Source organism: Aphidius gifuensis, linkage group LG6 (assembly GCF_014905175.1).
Source record: "Aphidius gifuensis isolate YNYX2018 linkage group LG6, ASM1490517v1, whole genome shotgun sequence".
Classification (NCBI taxonomy): domain Eukaryota; kingdom Metazoa; phylum Arthropoda; class Insecta; order Hymenoptera; family Braconidae; genus Aphidius; species Aphidius gifuensis.
This window is the reverse complement of record NC_057793.1, coordinates 2,644,124-2,669,038: the sequence shown is the minus strand read 5'-3', so window position 1 is coordinate 2,669,038 and position 24,915 is coordinate 2,644,124. Positions and strand designations below refer to the sequence as shown.

General features: G+C 23.7%; 3 protein-coding genes across 6 annotated transcripts; all 3 read left to right on the top strand.

Moving 5' to 3' along the window:
* The first annotated feature begins 616 nt into the window (after window positions 1-616).
* LOC122858813 (dynamin-like 120 kDa protein, mitochondrial) lies at window positions 617-5,404 on the top strand. 4 transcript variants are annotated; one of them, XM_044161978.1, is made up of 9 exons: window positions 698-725; window positions 1,181-1,248; window positions 1,491-1,728; window positions 1,820-1,955; window positions 2,031-2,168; window positions 2,332-2,376; window positions 2,645-3,047; window positions 3,125-3,389; window positions 3,485-5,293. In XM_044161978.1, the coding sequence occupies exons 2-9, from the start codon at window positions 1,220-1,222 to the stop codon at window positions 5,153-5,155; spliced, it is 2,925 nt and encodes a 974-aa protein (XP_044017913.1). In that variant the 5' UTR covers window positions 698-725; window positions 1,181-1,219; the 3' UTR covers window positions 5,156-5,293. The 4 variants fall into 4 exon arrangements, with proteins under 4 accessions (XP_044017915.1, XP_044017913.1, XP_044017912.1 ...); XM_044161980.1 differs by lacking the exon at window positions 2,332-2,376 and having other exon boundaries at window positions 617-725; window positions 3,485-5,404; XM_044161977.1 differs by lacking the exon at window positions 698-725 and having other exon boundaries at window positions 875-1,248; window positions 3,485-5,404.
* A 175-nt stretch (window positions 5,405-5,579) lies between these two features.
* LOC122859676 lies at window positions 5,580-23,189 on the top strand. Its single transcript, XM_044163361.1, has 10 exons — window positions 5,580-5,998; window positions 10,576-10,734; window positions 10,809-11,008; window positions 11,096-14,198; window positions 14,293-14,328; window positions 14,874-15,055; window positions 18,355-18,597; window positions 18,717-20,368; window positions 20,696-22,263; window positions 22,366-23,189. The coding sequence occupies exons 2-10, from the start codon at window positions 10,637-10,639 to the stop codon at window positions 22,442-22,444; spliced, it is 7,161 nt and encodes a 2,386-aa protein (XP_044019296.1). The 5' UTR covers window positions 5,580-5,998; window positions 10,576-10,636; the 3' UTR covers window positions 22,445-23,189.
* Window positions 23,190-24,438: 1,249 nt separating this feature from the next.
* Window positions 24,439-24,911, top strand: LOC122859675. Its single transcript, XM_044163360.1, has 2 exons — window positions 24,439-24,680; window positions 24,749-24,911. Exons 1-2 carry the CDS (start codon window positions 24,439-24,441, stop codon window positions 24,909-24,911), a joined length of 405 nt encoding a protein of 134 aa, XP_044019295.1.
* Window positions 24,912-24,915: the final 4 nt, after the last annotated feature.

The window sequence follows — 24,915 nt, the reverse complement described above, 5'->3', positions numbered from 1 at the left end:
TTTACTCCGAATTTGTCCGTGATTACTCCGAATTTCTCCCAAATTGACCCATGCGGAGAAAGGTATCAAAATTTTTTTCCGAATTTTCTCCGAATCGACTTGGGTGGAGAAACGTTCGGAAATATTTTTCCACGATGAGAATACGCGGAGAAACATGTGAAAAAAAAAATTTACCGCGGAGAAATTTTTTACGAATTTTCTCCGAATGGATTTGGGCGGAGAAACGTTCGGAAATATTTTTCCGCGATAAGAGTACGCGGAGAAACGTGTGAAAAAAAAAAAATTATCACAGAGAAATTCTTCCGAAATCAACGACGAGGAGAAATTTTTCCACTCATTTCTCCGCATGGGTCAATTTGGGAGAAATTCGGAGTAATCACGGAGAAATTCGGAAAAATTCGGAGAAATATTTTCACCAGGGATCGTTTCATCAAATTGATGAATGTGGGAAAATAAGTGGAAAAATTTCTCCTCGTCGTTGATTTCGGAAGAATTTCTCTGTGATAATTTTTTTTTTTTCACACGTTTCTCCGCCCAAATCGAATCGGAGAAAATTCGTAAAAAATTTCTCCGCGGTAAATCGTTTACATGAAAACTGTCACCTTATTTAAGTCTGTCGCCGTAATTGGAAATGATTGGAAAATTAATATATGTAAATAACAGTAAAAAAAATTATAGTATTATTTAATTCTTGATGCAATAAATATTAATTAAATAATTGTTGGGTAAATATTGTTTTTTTACATGAATGATTAATAGTTATTATAAAAATGCCAAATTTAATTTTTTTACTTGCAAAACTTTTCAAAATAAAAACATTATTGTTGTTATTATGAATAGTTTTACAATTAACTGTTCTAGATTATAGTATCAGTTTAGTTTAAACTTTAATTCACGTAATTTTTCAAATTTAGGTACATTTATTATTTTATTAGGTACATAATACATTATCAAGCTTTGAAAAAAAAAAAAAAAAGAAGTTGCTATTTAGTCCGCAAAGTGCAAACTCCGTCATTATTTCATCAACTCATGTAATATGTAATATTATCATTGAATTTCGTGGAGAATGAATTAATAATTGTTGGTCAAGTGTTTAATAAAAAAGTCAACAATTAAAAATATTTTTAAATAAATAAAACACATGTGTGCCATTGAATTAATAAACATTTATTGTCAACAGTCTATAAAATAAAGAATTGGACAATAATTACTCGTCAAAATGAAGCAAATATTGTGTGGAAAATTTGGGTAATTAAATCATAATTAATTACTTAATTTACAATAATATACTTTAATTAATATTTCTACTAATTTATCATTTAATTAATCATAATTAATTAATACTATTAAACTAACAAAACCATCAAAAATAATTTGAATTCACTTGAATAATAATTATTTTGAGGTTATAATTGATTTTTTTCTAAAAAAGAAAATTGGAGTATAATATAGTCTATTGTTAATAATAATACTTTATTTATGTTAAACAGACCGTCATTAATGTTCATTAAAAAAACACCACGAATGACAATTGTCAGTACAAGAAATTTAATGTCAGGAAGACTCAATGGAGCTTACCGGCCTTTATTGTCATCACCTCGACCAACATATTTTATAAATCAACATCGTGCATATGGTATGTTTATTGCAAATGTTGTTAAAGGTGTTTTAAGATTAAGATATCTTGTATTGGGTGGTGCTGTTACTGGTGGTGTTACATTACAAAAGGTAAAAAAATAAAAACAAAAAAGTAACATGTTAAATTCCAAATCACTTGTCATTTCATTTACAATAATTGTTTTTATTTATTTTTATTTAGAAATATGAATCATGGAAAGAAGGTTTACCTGGAATTGAATGGATGGAGCAATTGGTTCCAACAGATAAACAATGGCAAGATTTTCGTGGCACATTTACTGACATGAAAAATAATGTTGCCAACAGTGTTGAAATTGGTAATTAAATAAATATAATAATACAAATTAATTAATTACAATTATATAAAGATATTTATAAATAAATTAATCTAGATCCTCGTATCAAGGATTTTGGTGATGCTAAATACAGAGAGTACAAATCATGGTTTAGTCAAAGACTTGATGATGCAATACAAGCTGCTGAAACAAATAGAGTAGAAATTGAAAATGGAGACAACAATTCATCTCAAGGTAGGTTCCTATTTTTATTATCATTCAAATTTATATTATTTTTTTTTCGAATGAGAAGAAAAAGTAAATGATCCTCGAAATTAATTCCCAACGCGCTTTTTATTTTTTGGTTTTTTTGCAACCTTCAGCTTCCTAATGATTTGATTTGGTCTGTTCTGTTCAGGTTTTGTCGAAGCACTCACAGGCATTGCAAACCAAATATATTCAGGTGTGTAAAAAAAAAAAAAAAAAAAGAAATTAGAAAAACAAAAGTATTGTCTGACCATTCAGGATTTTTTTTTTTTTTTTATTATTATTTTTCAAATATTTTTTTTTCTCCAATCAAATCAGACAAATTTTTTAAATGAAAAAATAATTTAAACTTTTAATACTGAATGGGATAGACCTTCAATTCATTTTTCCTAATAACAATTATTTTACATGCTAGTAATTTTTTTTAATTTAATTTTTTAAATAATAATGAAAAATTATTTTAGAAAGTGAAAAAAAGTTGACAAAACCAGTAGCTGTTCATGCAAAAGGATTAGATAATAGCTATGATGAAGAAAAACGTAAAACATCATCACAACAAAGAATGGATGCAATGCAAGATGAAGTTATGCAAATACAATTAAAATATCAAAAAGAATTAGAAAGACTTGAAAAAGAAAATAAAGAGCTAAGAAAACAAATGTTATTACGTGGTAATCAGAAAGTAAATAGTAGACAAATTAAAAAATCATTAATTGATATGTACAGTGATGTATTGGATGAATTAAGTGATTATGATAGTGGTTATTCAACTGCTGATCATTTGCCAAGAGTTGTTGTTGTTGGTGATCAAAGTTCTGGAAAAACTTCTGTTCTTGAAATGATTGCACAAGCCAGAATATTCCCCAGGTAATAACAAAAGCAAAAAAGCCATTTAATATTATAGTTGGAAATATTAATAATAATAATTTAATATTAATTTTTAGGGGTGGAGGTGAAATGATGACAAGATCACCAGTTAAAGTAACACTCAGTGAAGGACCATATCATATTGCTCAATTTAAAGATAGTTCAAGAGAATTTGATTTAACAAAAGAATCAGAACTTGCTGATTTACGTCGTGAAGTTGAATTGAGAATGAAAAATAGTGTTAAAAATGGTAAAACTGTTAGTCAAGATGTCATTTCAATGACTGTCAAAGGACCTGGTCTTCAACGAATGGTTCTCGTTGATTTACCTGGAATAATAAGTGTAAATATTACGTTAAAAAATAATCAATATTTAATGTTTTATATTATTTTATTATTATTAATTATTAATAAAATTTTAATGTTTTTATTCAACAGACTGTTACAGTTGATATGGCTGAGGATACACGTGATGCTATTCGTCATATGACTCAACAATATATGAGTAATCCAAATGCAATAATACTTTGTATTCAGGATGGTGCTGTTGATGCTGAAAGAAGTAATGTTACTGATTTAGTTGCACAAATGGATCCATCTGGTAAAAGAACAATATTTGTTCTAACAAAAGTTGATTTAGCTGAAGAAAATTTAACAAATCCTGAACGTGTACGTAAAATATTATCTGGTAAATTATTTCCAATGAAAGCACTTGGTTATTTTGCTGTTGTTACTGGACGTGGACGACAAGATGATAGTATACAAACAATAAAAGATTATGAAGAAAAATTCTTCCGTAATTCAAAGCTATTTAAGGATGGTCTTGTTATGTCTGGCCAAGTTACAACGAGAAATTTAAGTTTAGCTGTTGCTGAATGTTTTTGGAAAATGGTTGGTGAAACAGTTGAACAACAAGCTGATGCATTTAAAGCAACACGTTTTAATTTAGAAACAGAATGGAAAAATAATTTTCCAAGATTACGTGAACTTGATCGTGATGAATTATTTGAAAAAGCACGTGGTGAAATACTTGATGAAATTGTTAATTTATCACAAGTATCACCACGTCATTGGGAAGAAGTATTAATGTCAAGAATATGGGATAAAGTATCAATGCATGTATTTGAAAATATTTATTTACCAGCAGCACAAACTGGTGATCCAGGTACATTTAATACAACAGTTGATATTAAATTAAAACAATGGGCTGAAAATAAATTACCAGAAAAAAGTGTTGAAAGTGGCTGGGAATGTTTAAAACAAGAATTTCAAAATTTTATGAATTCAGCTAAAAAAAATCAAGATCATGATGATATATTTGATAATTTAAAAAATGCTGTTGTTAATGAAGCTATGGAACGTCATTCATGGGAAGATAAAGCATCACAAATGTTACGTGTTATACAATTAAATACACTTGAAGATAGAAATGTCAATGATAAAAGAGATTGGGATGAAGCTGTTAAATTTTTAGAAAATTCAGTTAAAGAAAAATTAGAAACAACTGAAAATTTATTAAATAATATGTTAGGACCAGGTAAAACAGAAAGAATATTATACTGGAAATCACAAACAGATGAACAAAAAAAACGAACAACAGTTAAATATGAATTAGATAAAATATTATATTCAGATAAAAAACATCAGCCAACATTAACACAAGATGAAATAACAACTGTTAGAAAAAATTTACAAAGAAATGGTATTGATGTTGATAATGAATTTATACGTACAACATGGCATCCAGTTTACAGAAGATTTTTCTTACAACAAAGTTTAACAAAAGCATATGATTGTAGAAAAGCTTATTACATGTATCATAATGGTCATGAAAATGAAAGTGATTGTAATGATCTTGTATTATTTTGGAGAATTCAACAAATGCTTAAAGTAACATCAAAAGCATTGAGACAACAAGTTATGAATAGAGAAGCAAGAAGACTTGATAAAGAAATTAAAGAAGTTTTAGAAGATTACAGTCAAGATTCATCAATTAAAAAAAAATTATTAACTGGAAGAAGAGTTGAGCTAGCTGAAGAATTAAAACGTGTCAGACAAATACAAGAAAAATTAGAAGAATTTATTCAAGCATTGAACAAGGAAAAATAAATCTTGAAAATATCAGAAATTAATATTTAATATTTTACGATTTTTTGTGTATAATTGTCGTTTCAGCACAAATGCAGTTAATTTATCAATTTTGTCATCAATTAAATATGTATACACACAAAACATTAAATAATAAAATAAAAAAAAAAAAAAACATAAATTAATCATTTAAATAATAATTAAAAATATGTTATTTATTTATTTTAATTTTTTCATTATTTTTAAATAATTAAAAATCATTGTAAACAATCATTGAATGTTGCAAAAATTATTTATTCATAATTTGCATTTTTGTTGGAAAATTACATTTTTTTTTTTCTCCAAAATTACTCCAGATTGTTTTTTAATTTAATTTATTATTGTTATTATTATTATTATTATTATTATTATTATATACAGCGCCATCTATTCTGGGTTTGTTTATTTTTTTTTTTTATTTATTTATATATTTTTTTTTTACTTTCCTCCCACTACAATTTATTTCCAAAATTAGTAAATAAAAAATGGTGGACTGGCTTCAGCCGTGTGCCATGTCGTTTTTCGACAATTGTCGGGTAAAATGAAGTGTAAAATAATGAAAAAATTGACAAACCGGTCAACTAAAAATTCAATAATAACAAAGTGTAATTATCCAAGTGTATCATTAATTTAAAATAACTGGTGTTAATTTATCAGTGAATTTATTTTTAAAATTGTTACACTTTTTTTTTTTTACAATATTTATTTATTTACTTTTTTTTTTTTTTTGATATTTATTTATTATTTCGTAATAAAAAATAAAAAGTCTTTTTTAAAAAATCATCTCCCTTGCTTTGGAGGATAATTTTTGCTCCAGAATTAACGGTAAGTGTATAATTCTATATTTAGATTTTTAAAAAAAGCTATGGTTTTTAAATACTCGTCAAATTTAATCATAAGAAAATTTTATGTTTAATAATTTGTCATTTTTTTATAACTAAAAAATTTTAAAAAATATTTTTTTTAATTATGTTAAATAATCTTTAACATAATCTTTTTAATTTTAAATAATAATATTAAATTTTTATCTTTCAAATGTTTAATGAAAAAAAAAAAAAAAAGAAATTATCTTTTACTCCAAATTATCAAATTTTGATAATTTATTTTTAAGTTCAGGGACAAATAAACAAAAAAAAAAAATTTATAAACATTTCAATAAACAACTGGAGCAATGAGTTTTCTAATTTTTTTTTTTTTTTATAAATAATTTTAATCTCTTATTTCGTCATCAATCAAAAAAAAAAAAAAAAAAGAAAAAAAAGAAACAAAACCCAATACTAAAAATAACAAAAACTAAAAACAAGTTTTTTTTTTTTTTAATTTTATCTTTTTGTCATTCCAATGTATTGTTTAGTTTTTAATTAAAAAAACATCTTGGATGTTGTCGATATTGTATCATTAAAAGTGGGCGATATTAATTGTTCAACAATAACAACAAAAATAAAATTAAATTTCCCACACAATTTAATCAATTGTCCCTTTCACAATTATTTTTTAAAATATTCAAAACAATAATTAAATCATCAATAATATTATCAAAAATTTAAAAATAATTATCAATGACATTATTACTATTTGTTGTAAATAAAAAATAATCAAGTTGTATTATTGATTAAGAAATAAGACATGATGAACCTGAGAGTCTGAGACATTGCCACGGGGTTTTAGTGCGTGTATATAAATGTAAGGGCCCAAAAGTCAAAACTAAATATCAGACTGCTATTTTTGTACCCGGGGAACCTACATACCATCCACACACTCGGCTACATCATCCATGCCATCACACGATCAAATAATAATAGCATATATTATTTTAACAATTTATCATTTATTTATTAATAATAATTATATTTATTTTTTTAAATAAACAAAAAAAAAAACAATTTCTAATTATTAATTCAATTACTAATTACATCAATAACTTAATGACTTAAATTTTAGATTTTTTTTATCGAAATAAATGATAGAAAATGTGTTTTAAATTTTCTAATTCATATTTTCAATTTTGTTTATTTATTTATTTATTTAAATAATAACAAATAATATGTAAAACATTTTTTTTTTCTTTTTTTTCTAGCTCTTTTTTTAATTGTGTTATTTATTATTTAACATTGTTTTTTTATAATTAAAATATGATTCATGGTTAAAGGGATATGTTAACAAGATTACCAAGAAATCAATGACGTTTTGCATTATAATGATGTCATAGTTTTTGTGTGTGTCATGAATAAATTGTATATGAGTGGAGTGACCGTGTGCGGTATCTCAAACTATTTTTTTGGCTTCCATATCATTATTTTGTTGCCAAAAAAATATTAAATTCCATCTTAAATGAAATATACATCAATATTTCATGTACCCAAAATTTACATTTATTATTAATTTATTTAAATAATAAACTAAATTAATAATTCAAAATAAATAAAAAAACCAATATACATTTATTTTAATTTATTAATTTTCAATTAAATTTTTCATATATTTTTTTTTTATTATGTCATTTTATGCCAGGTATTTTATTGACATGTGTTTCAACATAAACACAGCTGTTGTTGATTTTTAAATTTTCAGGTAAATCGACAGTTAACACTTTACTCAAATATTCAAAAATTTATTACGTAAAAATTAAATAATATTAATATACCATTTAAATATAATTTATAAAATTATTTTATTCATTTTTTTTCTTTATAATATTTAAATATAATCAAGGACAATGTCGTTAAATTTATACATTATAAAAAATTTAATTATTTTCGTTATTTCATTTCAATTAACAGCTTAATCAATAAATTTTTTTATCCTTTTTTCTTTTTTTTAAATAGATTATTGCTTCAATCACATCTTTTAGGTAAATTTTTTTTTTTGACAATTGTTTATGGTAATTTTAATAATTTAAAAAAAAGACAAATTTGCTTATTGACTATTGATAATGACTACTGTGTGTGAAATAAGAGTCATTAGGACGTCAGCCCCGGTTGGGTGCCCACGCGAATTGCCTCTCTACATTCATCTAAAAATAACTCAATGCACTGATCAAGTATCGAGAACGATTATAAAGCATCTCTTCTCACACACGTGTCTTCAAAAAATAAAATTTAAATACACACAAATAAATAAAAACAAAATAATCCAAGCAATATTACAACTACATTGTTGTTTTGTCGTAAAATTTATTGTATTTTTATTATTTATCTTATTAATTATTATTATTTATTATTTTATTAATATTATTTAATTATTTATGATTAATATAAATTATATATTATATTTATAAATTTATTTTGTATTGAGTTATAATCATAAAGCCAAAAAAAATAATAAATTTCGAAAACGAAAATTGGCACATTATTTATTTCTATGACGTAATTATACAAAATCAGTAGAAATTTTTTTTTTTTTTTTTTTCATTTTCTTCTTGTTTATTAGCTTTAAATATTTATGGAATTGTAACCACATTGCCATGACAACTTTATTTTTTTAAATCAATTACAGAACAAGGAAATAAATTCTTTAGATTCAAGTATTTTTTATATTTTTTTTTTTTATCAATTTGTTTGGAGGTTTTTTTTTTTTTTCCTTTACATTCCTTTCACGAAAAAGAAAACTATGTGAAAATAAATGTGACGTGAATAAAGAATAAAAAAGAAAGTTTAAAGACTTATTTTTTATTATTTTTTTTTTGTTTGTTTAAATGTTTTTTTATAATCTCGTTTTTTTTTTAGATTGAAAATTTTTTTTTCGATTTTTTTTTTCGATTTTTGTCAATTTCGAAAGAAAATCTGTATAAATTTTATGAAATTTTAATTATTAATTAATTGTTAGTATATATATAATGTTTTACTTTATGAAAGAAATTTTTTTCTTTTTTTTTTTTAATAATTTTTCATTCTCAATACACATGACCGGATGTCGTCTGCATATTTCAGAAGGCGTTGCATTCATCCAAGACCAAAGTCGGATTTTTATATTTTTTTTCATTTAATTTTTTTTCCTCGAGATGTTTTCTATCTGTTTGCATTTTTTTTTTTTTTTATTTCTGCTTCCCACATTGATATAATTCACGTATATTCTCCAGGGACTCCAAAAACTAATGTAAAAAAAATTTAAAAATCACTGCGCGAAAAAAAAAAATGACTTTTTTCTTGTTTCGCAGAATCTGAAAATTGTTCTTTGAAATTTATTCTATTTATGGACTTTATTTATTCATTTTATGTTTTTTTGATGTCAATTTTTTCAAAAAAATCATCTGTTTATTTTGATAATAATTTGAGTATCATCAGTTTAAAATGGAACCGAAAAAGAAGAAAAATATCATTCAAATGGAAATGTCAATCAATTCCATTTGATATGTTTAATACTATTTTAAAAAAAAAAATAATAATAATAAAAATAGTTAAATAAATAAACTGAATAAATTTTTAAATGATTTTCTCAAGATAATTCTGTTACTAGGTTAAATTGTCCCCAGAGAGAATATAAAAACCAAAGCTCAATGTTGATAATTATTGATGATTTATATATTATTTCCAAAAAAAGACTACACTATATATATTTATTCAACTTAATAAATTCAATATTCAATATTCTATATATTTTTTAAAAATAATAATGACGCAAGTTTTTAATCTTGAATGATTTCTTTCTAAATAATTTCAACAGCATTTTCTTTTTTCCATGCGAAAGATTTTAAAATCAGGAGTAAACTTTTTTGGTTTTTAATAATTTAAATTTTACATAAGGCTTTTATATTTTTTACAATGTTATAAGTAAACAATTTACAAGCTTTATTTTATATTTTTAAAAATTGATTCATTTAAATTTTTAATTATTTACAATTATTTAAATTTTATTTACTCATTTATCATGAAAATTCAGTGAAGAAATTATTTTATTTATATTAAAAATAAAAACAAGAGTTGGCCAATATTATCAATACAATAAATTCCTAATTAATTATATTCTAAAAACAATAAAAGTCAAAAAATTAAAAATCATTTTAAAAATATAAATAAAACCTTGAATTTTTAAATGAAAAAAAAATATATTTATTTGGCTCTTTTTTTCCTTTATTATTATTATTAATTTTTTATTATTTTGAAAATAATTAAATATAGTTATAATTTGTAATAATATTGTCTCGTATGATTTTAAGTGTTCTGGCGCCGTGTTTCATAGCCCATCCAAATGTGTGAACGAACAAGTAACCCGGGGTCTCAGTGCTAAAGGAAAAGCCAAAAAGACAGAAGCAGGGACACGACACTCGTTGTCTACATGACCGAAAATAAACTTGCACCGCATTCACGTTCTCTGTCTATTTGTCTTATGTCTATTTTTTAATTTGATCAACGTTAAAATGTCTAACAAAAATAAATAAATAAATACATTTTCATTTGTTTCAGATATTAATTATATATATTATTTTATATCAATAAATAATTGAATAAAAAAAAATTCATCAAGATGGTTGTTGGTGAACCAAGTATACACAATATAATGGGGGGAATGGAGAGCACAGGGGGTGTTCGTCTTCACAATCACAAAAGAAAATTAAAACAACGGTAGTAATTTATTTAACAAATGATAAATTAATTAAATGATAAATTAATTTCATATATTTATGCTTTTTTTTTAGATTTGATATTATAAAAAAGTTGGGTCAAGGTACTTATGGTAAAGTACAATTAGGAATAAATAAAGAAACTGGCCAAGAAGTTGCAATAAAAACAATTAAAAAATGTAAAATTGAAACAGAAGCTGATCTCATTAGGATAAGAAGAGAAATTCAAATAATGTCAAGTGTACAACATCCAAATATAATACATATTTATGAAGGTAAAAAATTCGAAATACATTTTTTATTTCGATTAGATATTAATTATTAATTATTGTTTATATAAATATGATTTTTGTTTATTTTAGTATTTGAAAATCGTGAAAAAATGGTACTTGTTATGGAATATGCTGCTGGAGGTGAACTATATGATTATTTATCTGAACGTAAAGTACTTAGTGAAGAAGAAGCACGTCGTATATTTCGTCAAATAACAATTGCTGTATTTTATTGTCATAAACATAAAATATGTCATCGTGATCTTAAACTTGAAAATATATTATTAGATTTAACTGGTAATGCAAAAATAGCTGATTTTGGTTTATCAAATGTATTTGATGAACGTCGTTTGTTAAATACATTTTGTGGTAGTCCATTGTATGCTAGTCCAGAAATAGTAAAAGGTACACCATATCATGGACCAGAAGTTGATTGTTGGAGTCTTGGTGTATTACTTTATACTTTAGTTTATGGTGCAATGCCATTTGATGGTTCAAATTTTAAACGTTTAACACGTCAAATATCAGCATCTGATTATTTTGAGCCAAAAATACCATCATCAGCATCACCATTAATAAAAGATATGTTACAAAAATGTCCAACACAACGTGCTGATATTGAAAAAATATGTTCACATTGGTGGGTTAATAAAGGATATGATATTAATTGTCTTGATATTGCTGAAAATTTAGCAGCACAAACACCAGTACGTCTTGATTTATTACTATCATTAGTTCCACAATCAGCAAGTGCTGATAAATTAGTTATTGATGATGATTCACAAACAAATCAACAAATAACACATGATAATAATATGTCAAATGAATCAACAGCACCAACACGTTGTCATTCTGTTGGTAGTTTAATGGAACTTGATCGTAATAATTCTGAAAAAATACGTGAAATGATTAATGAAGAAGAACCAAAAAATATGGAAATTAAAAGAAAATTAGAAACAACACCATCAATGGAAGAAACACATGCTACATCATCAAAAAAAAAAGATAAAACATGTCAAAATCAACAAATTGATAATAGAGATTTAAAAAATTATGCAACAAATTCAAGACATCATTCAGCACCAATTACTACAAATACAATTAAAGAAGAACAAATGGAAGTTGATTTACGTAATCATAATAGTAATGAATTAAATTTAATTAAAGAAGCATTGGTATTACAATTTATCAAAGAAGAAGAAGAAAGAAATAAAGAACAAAATAAAACATCTGAACAAGTTAAAGTTAATGATGATAATAGCAATGATAAAAATGATGATAATATTAATAAAAAAACTAAAGAAATTACTGATTTACCTGTGGCTACAAGTGTAGCTAATGAAAAATTAATTGAAACAGAAAATAAAGTAAAAACTTCACCTAAAAAAACAACAAAAACAAAAAAAACAGTATCACCTAAAAAATTTCAAGTATCAGAAGTTAAAGTAGATTCTAGTCAAGTAGAAATAAAACAAAATAATGAATTAATAAAAACTGATAATAATGAAGAAGAAAAATCGGATACAATTGAAATAAAAAAGTTAGATGATAATACAGAAAAAATTGATAAAAAAAATAATATTGGTGTATTAAAAAAACCACGACAAAGAGCTGTTAGTATGGATTCTGATGAAATTCCATTAACAAAACAAACTGAAAGAAGACGTTCAAAAATATTTGAAACAGCTGAAAAATTTAATCAACTTGGTTCATCAACAATAAATACAGATATTGAAAAACCAAAAAAAATATTTATACCAGGTGTTAATGTTGGTGGTGCTAAACGTGTATTTGAAAGAAAAGCTAGTTTAGGATCAATGCCACCATCACCACCAATAAAACAAAGTACATCTAAAATAATAATTGACGTGCCAAAAGAAAAAACAATTGAAAATGAAAAAATTAAAGATGATGATAAAAAACGTGCAGTTGATATTATAACTGGAGCATTGGGTAAACCACCAGTATTAAAAAAACTAAATGGTTCACCACCATTGACACCAACATCATCATCATCACAATCAACAGATAGTAAAAAATTGGGTTTAAAAATTCAATTAGCACCAAATGATGTTAGAAATGCAACAGTATCAGTAACAACACCAACTGAAACAAAATATCCTGATTTTGATAATTCAACAATTAAACCATTAGCAATTGGTAGTTCTGTACCAACAACACCTGAAGCTAATCAACAAAGACCAGTATCACCAACAATGTCATCAAAAATTGAAATAACACTTAAAAGTGCAACATTACCAAGACGTAAAACAAGCAAAGCTGAAATAACACTTGCTGGTTATAAATCAAATAATAATTCATTTAAATCAGAAGTTGAAGCTAAAATAAATGCTTGTCCATCAACAAAATTACGTACACAAAAATCAGAAGTTGCATTTCCAGTAAGTGGTATTATTCAACAACCATCAATAAGATCATCAAGTTTAGGACCAGATAATCGTCAAAATAATAAAATAAAAGAAAGAATAATACCAATACAATTTGAAGAAGATAATCAAGAATTATCATCATCAAATTCATTTACAATACCATCAAAACCACCAATGCCACAACGTTCAATATCACAAAAATCTGAATCATTATCACGTCAATCAACTGCTGATTCAGATACTGATAGTTTACTTGGTGGTTCAACAACTGGTGGTGCTCAAGAAAAAATTAAAAAAAGTCCAAGAGAATATATTATTCCAATTTCAGTTGAAGGTGGTGGTTATGTTACACCAAGATCTGGTAGTTTAGAACCAGAAAGTAAAAATAGTACACCAACAAGTGTTAATCCATCAAGAAGTAGATTTGGACGTCCAAGACGTATTGGATCATTATTATCTGATGCAAGTGAAGATGAATCACCATTTTCAACACTTCATAGAGATAGTGATGATCTTCTTCATAGACATATGCATAGACTTCGTAGTTCACGACCAATTAGACAAACTCCAGAACATGCTGATAGTCTATCATCTGGTGAGGATGATGAGGATGATGATGGATTTGAATTATTAACTGCTGAAAATTTATTTTCAACACTTTTATCACGTGTAAGAAGTCTTACACAACGATTAAATGTTGATGATACAAGAGGAACTGGTTTTCCTAGTAGTCGACTTCTTGGTAGAATGGGTTCTAACTCATCATCACAAGGATTTTGGGGTGTACATGAACCACTATCAAGGTAAAACAATATCAAAGCTAAATTGTTATTTTTAATACTAATTTAAATTATCAAATATTGTGTGTGTCATTTGATTTTTTATCTTGTTAACAAGCTACGAGAGCTCCTTTGAAACGCAGACAATAACAACGTGAGTCTCAGTTAACAAAACAATAAAAAGAATAATTGAATAAAAAATATATTAGAAATAAAAATAAACTAAAAAAAAATATTTCAAGTTTTCTTTTGCAAGTTAGCTCTTCAGTAAAACTTCTGTTATTATAAAAATTTGCACAGAAATTATTAATGCTGCATCTATGTATTATGGTAATTTTGTAAATACTATTTTTGTTATTTCGTTTTAAATAATATTACTATTATTACACTACAGCACGATGATAATATATTAGTGCAAAAACACTTTTATAATTTTAAAACTCAAGTATGCATATAATATCTTTACAACTGAACATATTATTATTTTTTCATATAGCACAAGTTGCAGTTTACAAAATTTATGAGCACTGTCTACTTGAAAATTTTATATCTGCTTTTATATTAAAAATATAGTTGATTGATTAAATAATTAATTAAAATAATATTTATTTCAATTGATTAATCAGCTATATCAAATGATGATGATTTATTTAATACTATTATAAATATTGTTATTAAATTTTTAAATGATTTTAACAGGAGAATACCAGAGTCACCATTTCGTCGTCCATTGAGTCGTGATCCATCTGATAGATTTGGACGTAAAGATTCAGCATTGTCATCAACTTCAGCAACACAAAGTAGTCTTGGTGGACGTAGTGAAAGAAATCCATCTCGTGAAAGTATCTTTGATGTTGGTAGCAGCAACACTCTACCGCGAGGTAAGAATCTGCAAAAAAAATTCACATTTTGCCATGGATCTAAATTCTGAGAAAAACAAAAAACAAAAAAAAACTTTATTATTACAAAATCAAGTGAACTGGATTCATTGTATAATGTTGAAATTATTAATTATATAAATAATAATTTATAATATTTTTAAATAGTATTTAAAAAACAATAAAATTACACAAATACTTGATGTCGTATTGTGTTTTGATTGATGTCTACACGCATTCGCAGAAGCTTCAATATTTATCTCTAGGCTAGCAGAATGCTTTTACACTTTTGTAGTTTTATTATTATTTTTTAAAAATATATAAATTATTTTTTTCTTTTTAAATTAATATTATACATGACTTAGAAAATATAAAAGAGCTTCTGCAAAGTCGTGTTGTTTTTTTTAATTTAAAAAAGAAAAAAAAAAAAAAAAACAAACAAACAATTAACTTGATATTTTCTTTATGAAAAAAAAAAAAAAAAATTGCATTTTCTTTAACCTGGCTGTTGTCGAGTCGTTGATAGACAAAGCGCATTTAAATTTTTTTTTTTTTTTGTTATTTTTAGTGGTTTATACCTCTGTCGTTATTATTATTTCAAATTTTTATCTACTATTTTTTTCTACGATTATTTATTTAGATTGTTGTTGTTGTTTTTTTTTTTTTTTTTTCTTTAATTTTTGCCTGGGGATGTTTTGCAACTATTTTATTTACTGTACTAACATTATTCAAATTTATTTATGTCTGCTAAAGGGCTAGCAGTCTTGAGTAGTTGAAATTATTTTTTTTCGTGGTATTTATTTTTTTATTTGAAACACTATTTTTTTACGGATGTGGATGATGAGCTGATGAATTTTTGAAATTTTATTTGATAAATAAACAATCAGAGTAATCAGTTTTTCATTGAATAAATCAAATTATAAACAATTTGTCACATTTGAAGCATGATTGCACGTTATTTGCAAAATCGAAATATAATTTTTATAAACATATTTATCAAGTGATGTATACAAATGACCCAATAAATTATATTTACCAACACAAAATATATATTATTTTTTTAAACAAATAAATAGCTTTAAAAATAAATAAATAAAATTATTTTTATTTATTTTATAAATTAATAACAGCACAAAATCTGCAAGAAAAAAATTATTTTTTAAAGCATGAACTTGAAAACACGTCCATATACAAAAATTAAAAAAAAAAAAAAAAAAACAAAAACAAACAAAATATAAATAAACAAATAGATTTTATTTAAATAAACAAAAAATCATTTTTAAAAAAATTAAAAAACCACATTTATTCAATTTAAAATTGATAGTAATTTTTTTTTTTAAAAAAACAATATCTAAAAGTCTATCGTCGACTCTTCAATCAGTTGAGAAAAAAAATATGAATAATTATAATAAACAAAAAATAATAACACTGTCTAATTGATGATAATTAATAAATTTTTATTTTTGATAATAATTGATTTTCTTTCATCAATTAAATTGTTAATAATAAAACGAAACTTTCGAAAATTTAAAAATTTTTTTTCGATTTCATTTCGTTTAATAGTAAAAAAAAAATTCATGCAAATAATAGTTATCAAAAATATTATCTAATAATTGTCATCATTTTTTGTTGAATATAAATTTTTTAAAAAACTTTTTTTCACGTGTAATTACGGTAATTTTATGACGGTTGTTGCAGCGACCGTGCGAGTGACTCTACGTAGACGGGCCGACGATAATTCACAGTAACAAGGCAATAACATATTTGCCAAGTTAGGTACAACAATTATCATCAATTTCCACTGGAAAATAATAATAAATATTTTATGAATATATAATTAAATTTAATAAATCACTTACACAACACACACAGTCATCAAATATTTAATTTATTTTTAAAAAAATGTATCTGAGATGCCATATTTACAAAATATATTTTACAAAATTATTTATATATATATTTAATTTACAAAACCAAAAAAAATAATTAATTTAAATTCAAATGTTTTTAAAAATTATATAATATATACAACAATATATAAATAATATAAATATATGCTTCATTTTTACAAAATAAAAATCATTAAAAATTGTGCTGATTGACAAAAGAGTGATATTTCAATAATTATTGTGTCGAAATATTTAAAAAAAGATATTAAATCTTTCAACATCAGCTCGGCCAATGTATGATTTGATTCAAAAAAAATTTTAATAATACTAACACTATTATTTATAATTAACAATTAATTTTTTGCTTATTTTTTTTTGTTATTATTTTATAATTGATGCACATTTAAATTTAAAATAAGAAAAAAATTTCTTGGGATATTAGTATCTATTGTTACTATTATTTTCATTTGTAAATTTGTTGAAAAAATTTTTTTTAAATATGTAGAATAATGTTGGAAGACAATGATCAACAAAATTTGGTTGAAATTATTTGCCAAGTTGAACAAATCATACTTGAGCCTGCTCAATAAGCTGATATTAATATTTTTTGTTAAACTTGTTAATTTTGTATTTATCTATATTAAAAATGTCTCATTAGGCATAACTATGTTGATACAATTTTTGTATATGACGATGTTAGTGAGAATATTCTAAAAGTCAAACACATTTGTGTTGTAATTATTGTTTTATATTAAACTGCAGTAAAATGAAAAAAAAAAAAAACAAAAAGTATGTAATACTTTTCTAAGTCACTAACCACTTGATGTAAAAAATATTTAAAAAATACTGAAGCTTCGATTTGTTGTGTTTTTGAGAGTTTAAATAACAATGTTTTATGTTGAAAAAAAAAAAAATTATTAATCATAAATGAATTTGTTTTTTTTTCTTTTCTATTATTTTACTTAATTGTCACTTGGAATGCTTTGTTTGTGCAACCATTTAACTATTAATAATAATATCAAAAATAATGTAAATATTTTAGTTAAATTTATACTCAAAACAAGTGGAGATATCCAAAATAATAATTAAATAACACCATAAATATCAGTAGTCCAACTAGATATTAAAATTATTTTTTTCTTTTTATTTTTTTTGTATATAGCATGTGTAATTTCATAGATTAATTTAAAAAGTAAAAAAAAAAAAAAAAAAATGACAATACTGATTGTACTGACTAATCGACAACGAACTTTTAAAGTTGAAAATTCTCCTTGAAAAATAAATAAATATATACAAAAAAAAAAAAAAAAACATTTGTAATTTGAATATGATAAATGAGTGTTGAAAAAAAGGTTTAGTTGAACGCAGATTGTCGCTGCGAAAAATGTTTGGTTTTCCAAAATTATTTTTCAGATGACCAACGTGATGAGGATGATTCATTAACAACAAAGGATCATGGAACAAATGGATTAATTGGAATAAAATTATCACCATCACGTGATGATTTAACACCATGTCTTGCACGTCGTTTGAGTCGTCAATTTATTGAAAAAACACGTCAATTACTTCCACGTTCACCATCAATACCACGTGAACGTTTATATCGTTCATCAACAGAAGAGCCATCAAGTATCCTTGATAAACCATTAATAAAATAATGTAGATATGAAGATGATTCAAACAATTGATTTGATAATAAATACGATAGACAAACTATATTTGATGATGATGATGATGATAATGAATTGACCATGATTAATATTGATTTGACAAATACTTGGATATAAATCAAATAACAATTAATAATAATAGTAGTAGTAATAGTTTACGTCGTGATAATTCATTACGTACTGATAAAATACAAGAAGAAACAGCTATTATTGATGATAATAATACAGCAAAAATATATAATGATAGTATTGAGTCAAATAAACAATCAATGTCATCAATTTGTGATACAAATTATTGTGATGCTACACCAAGTTTGTCAGTGAAATCATTTGATACATCACCAACTGAATCAACGTCAAATATACAAACAGATTCAATGAATTCATTAAAAGCAGATGCTAAAGATTTTGAATGTCGTTTACTTGCTGCTGAAAATTTAATAAAAGAAACAAAATTACGTAGCTTAGGTTTGCAAACAAAATATGAACAAAATAATGATAATAAATGTGATAATGAATTGTTGGGTTCAATAAATGATTTATCATCATTATCAAAACGTCGTAGTTGTATACCAAGTTTAAGATTACGATCAGAATCATTAAATCGTGATGTTGAATGGTCATCTGGTGATAGAAGAAAAACACTTGGTTGTACAAATGAAAAAAATTTAATAACAAATGATAATAAAACATCACCAGAAAGATCATTGTTAAGTAAATTATTTCGTTCATCATCAAGTACAAGAGAAACAGATAAAAATGATAAATCACCACGTAAAAGAATATCACGATTTTTACGTCCAGATTTTTTTGATACACCTCGTGAAGAAAGTCAATATGTTAAAGATAAAGAAGCACAAAAAGCTGCTGAAAATGAAAGAAGAAAAACAAGATTTATGAGACTTAAAAATGATAAAATTATTGGCAATAATAATAATGTTATTGTAAATACAAATATTAAAGATAATAAACCAGAAAAAGAATTAAAAAATAAAGTCAATACAATGACAAGAGATAAATTTGATAATTTCGAAAACGAAAAAGCAACAAATAATAATTGTGAAAATAAAACAATTGATGATACAAAGATAGTACAAAATTTAGATAACAATAATATTGATAAATTAATAAATGATATTGAAATTATAAATTCTAAATGTGATAAAAATGATGAACAATTTAAAAAACAACAAGAACCAATAGCAAATACAGATAAACTTAATGAAAATGAAACTAAAAAATCTATTTCATCAATGGAAAATTTAATTTTAAATGATACACCAGTAACATCAACAACAGCAACAACAAAATCGAAAGTATCATCTGTATTTGGATTATTTAAAAATGATTCAAAAACAATGATTAATGGAACAAAACCATCAACAACATTATTGAGTAAATTTAAAAAAAATACATACAAAGGATCACGTTCAGATACAAGTGTAATAACTGGTGAATCATCATCATCATCAACATTAAATAGTAAAATACCAACAAAATCAAAACCAGAAATGAAAAATGATGTTAAAAATACAAAAAAAATAATCAGCGATACAAAACGTTCACCGGAAAAAAGCGAAATTAAAAAAACAATAATTAAAGAAAAAATTAAAGAAAAAACACCACCAATTAGATCAAGTGTTGAGAGAAAATTATCAATTGAAAAACAACAAAATAAATTAGCTAAAAAAAGTCCAGATAAAATAATTAATACACGTAAATCAACACCTGAAAAATCAGATAATAAAAATTCATTAATATCAAAATTAACATTAAAAAAAAATTCACCAGAAAAAATTATTGACAATAAAATAACAACAAATAATGATGATATTAAAAAAGTTAATGTTAAAAAGAAATATGTTAAATCTCTAACATCAATTGGTAAAAATAATTCATTGACAAAAATTGAAAAAATTGATGATAAAGATAAAAAAATTAAAAAAATTGGAATAAAAAAAGATGATAAAGATGATAATGATGATAATAAAAAAAAAAAATTAATTAAAGTTGTTAAAAAAGTTGTTAAAAAATCAAATTCATATTGTAATGATGTTAAATCATCATCATCATCATCTAAAAATGATAATAATACAGAAATTGTTATTAAAAAAGATAAAAATTTAAATGAATTACCAGATAATTCTGATAAAATTACAATAAATAATCATGAAAATGATACAAAAGAAATATCTAAAAACCAAAATTCAAATACACAAATAACATCACAAGATGACAATGAAATTCCTCATAATCGAGCAAATAGAAGTAATTTAAAATTAGATTTATCAAAAGTACAACAATATACATTTAATAATCCACCAGATAAAATACAATCAACATCATCAAATAATAATTCAAAAGCAATGACTCATCATGCAAATATTATGGGTAATAAAATAGTAAATGATAAAGCATTAAAAAGTGAAGATTATCATCAAGATAAAATTTCTACAAAATCTCTAGATTTATCTGATGAAATTGATTCATCAAAACATGAGTTGATAAATGATAATACTGAATTAATAAATAACCATAAAAAAAATACACCACCACCAACAACAACAGCAGCAACAACAACACCAACAATAAATGATAATAAAAAATTATCAATATTACAAAATGATAATAAAGAAAAACTAAATATCATTAAACACAAATTAACACCAGATACAACAGAAGATATATTATCACCAATGGATGACAATGAAAGTTTTGATTCATGGTCAATATGTTCAAATGATTTAAATCATCGTACTGGTAGTGATATACAATCACCAACATCACCTGGTTATTCACCGCTATCACGTAATGATCATCAAGAATCAATTATTGATAGAATTAGAAGAAAAAGTTTTTATTCAAGATTTAATGAAAGAAAACGTAAACCAACAACATTAACAAATTCATCAACATTACCAAGAAAATATAGTTTTAATAATTTAAATAAACATGATGATGACGACAATAATGATGATGGTGGTGGTGTTAAAAGAAATAATAAAAAAATGAATTCATATAGTTTAAATTCATCACCAACTGGTATTAATAATGACAGAACATTGTCATTGTATACTGATGAATTATTATCATATCGTAAATCACCAATTGATAAATATTCTGATACAAGTTGTAGTTTATTATCACCAACAGATAAATATAGTAAATTAAAATCATCATATGATACATTAAGACGTTACAGAGTATCACCATTACCAGATACATCATCACATTGTAGTAAATATTTAACAAATTCAACATTTTCATATGATCCAAGTGATAATTATAATAAAAATTCATCAAGTACTGGTTTAAGTAGAGATGAAAGTAATTGTAGTATTGATTATCATCGAAATCATCGTAGTAGTACATTGCCAAGAAAATATAATGCACATAATTCATTAACACGTAATAATTCAATTATTGAAAATAAAAAAACAGCTGATTATTATGAAGATTTATTAACACCAAGTAATATTGATTATTTAACAATGAAAAAAAAACAAACAACAACAAAATTAACTGATGATTTTACTGGTAAATATAATGGTGATTCTGATATTGTTCATAAATGGAAAAATAATGTTGATAAATATTCAACTAATGATTCACCTGATGATAGTGATAAAAGTCATGATGATGATAATTTAAGGTGAGATTAATATTATTTATAAAATATATTTATCAATTTTTTTGTTAATTATTATTACAATATTTTTCATCATTTTTTATTATTTATTTTTTTTGTATTTAGATGTGAGACTGCTAGTGAATCAAAAGAACTTTCAGCTGCTTGTCCTGATGACAGTGATGACATGACCACAATTGAATAAAGCTGCTTTTTTTTTCTTGCCAAATTATAATTATAATTTAGATATCTAGATTTTCATTTTTTAATTATAATTAATTTTAATGACCAAAGAAATAATGTGTGGTTGAAAATATTTAAATCAAAAATATTGCATAACATTTTATACTTGAAAAAAAAAAGAGAATCGAATTTTTATTTCGAGATAATAGTTTATAATTATTAATAATTTTTAAGTTATAGTCTGTTTTTATACATGATAATTAAAGTTGAAAAATAATCATGAAAATTGAATGAAAAATAATTATAAAATCATGAGTTTTTCAACATTTGACTGTTATTTTCCATAAAGTGCCATTAATTATGAGCTTTAAAAGCTTTTTAATTATTATTTTATGTATTTTGTTTTTTGTTTATTATTTTATTTTAATCAAACTAGTCAGGTTTTTTTAATTTTAAAAATGGCTCTGATAGTTTATGAGATTGTAAACTTTTTATTTTGAAGCCAGATAAAATAAGAAAGATGAAAAAATAAAATAAATACTTTTGTGTTTAAATATATATTGCCTTACTATTGTATTTATAAATTTACAAGCAAATTTAATTTAATAATTATTTCATTGTTTGTAAAAATGTAGTGGAACTGTTTTTATTTTTTTTTTTAAATTTTGGTTGACATTGGTTATTGTCTTCCATTTGTTATGTATGAATTTTTTTTTATTTACATAATATACATATTTTAAAAATAAATAACAGATTTCACATAAAAATAGTTGGTGTTTTTATTTTCATAATAAAATTTAATTATATTATTTTTTTTCGATTATAAAATTATGGATACTGTGAGACTTTTATTTTTAGACGAGACAATGATGTTAAAATTTATAAATTTGTTTGATAATATTTTTTGTTACTAAACATGACGAGGACTCGAGGATGATAAAAAAAAAAAAAATAATTACAGATAAAATTATGTCCATTTTTTTTATGTCCAACATTTTTTTATTTTTTTAATTATTACATCCTGGAAAATGCAAGTTTTTCACTATGCAATCTTACACTGGACTTTTTTTTAAAACTATAACTTTAATATCATCTGAATTCACTGTTGGACTTGTTGTTGAAGTACATCGAATAATTTTTTTTTCAATATAAACCTATAATTCAACATTACTTCAACTTAAAAAATTTATCTTTCAATTATTTTTAATAGATATATATATACATATTTGTTTTAAAAATTTACCTGACATTCTTCAGGTAGTTTTTTAGCTCCACAACAATGTTCAATTTCTTGAGGTATCAAATTTCGAGAAAATGATGACTTAAAAATTAGAGCCCAAGTCAAAACAATTATAACAAATCGTAACATTTTTAACAACTGGTATTGGAGGCTTAAAAAATTTTTATTATAAGCTAAAAAAGCTGTTGATTTAAAGATTTTAAAAAGTGTGTCATTATAATATTTATTCAATTATATTTTTAATATTACTTTCATATAAAAAAAGACATGAGCTGAGATTAAAAATGTTACATATTTACCTTTTTAATTATACTAAAAAGCAAAAACAAAAAAAACGTGTATTACTGTAAAGCGATGAAGTAATTGAGCACAATAATTTTTCAATATGTCTAAAAATAACAGATTTCACATATAAAAATAGTCACCCATGACGTTTATTGTTTATAATTGTTGTAAAGAAATGCATCAGTAGAAAATTGAAAAAAAAAATATATTTTACTACTTAAAGATGTCCTTTATTTAATGGACATTACAAAAATACTGTGCAACAAATATTTATTGTAAAAAAAATTATTTAAACTTTTAAAAATTTTTTGCTTTATAATTTCTCACACGTTTGAGTTTTTATTTTAATATCAAAATTTAATTTTAGTTGATAGTACGTCATAATAAAAAAAAATTTGATAAAAATTTAAATATAAGAATTCATTTATTTTAATGTTAAAAAATTTTGTTTTTTATTTATTTGTATATTTTTTTTTTTCAATTATAAAATTATGGATCCTGTAAAACTTTTATTTTACACAGAACAATATGAAAAAGCTAATAGAAAAATTAAATTAACTGAAAAATTTGGAGCAATACCAAAAAAAAAATTAATAACTGGTAAATTTTATTCAAAATACGAAGGAATTAATTCAATAAATGCACCAGATGAATATATTAAATTAATCGAAAGACGTTATGAATTGAAACCGAGAGATATTTATCCATATCGTCCACCCACTATGAATATGACGTAAAAATAAAATTAACAATTAAATACAATTAACAATTAAATAATATTTTATTTTTAATTAAAATTAGTTATGGATGGTTTGCTGATGAAATTTTTGTTAAAAAATCAAATGACCCAAGGCTTAATTTTCCACTGACAGAATGTGATGTTGTTAAAACTGAAATGAGAATTCGTCAAGCTGATAAAAATTTAACACAAAAAAAATTTCAGGGAAAATCCTTTAAAACATGAATTT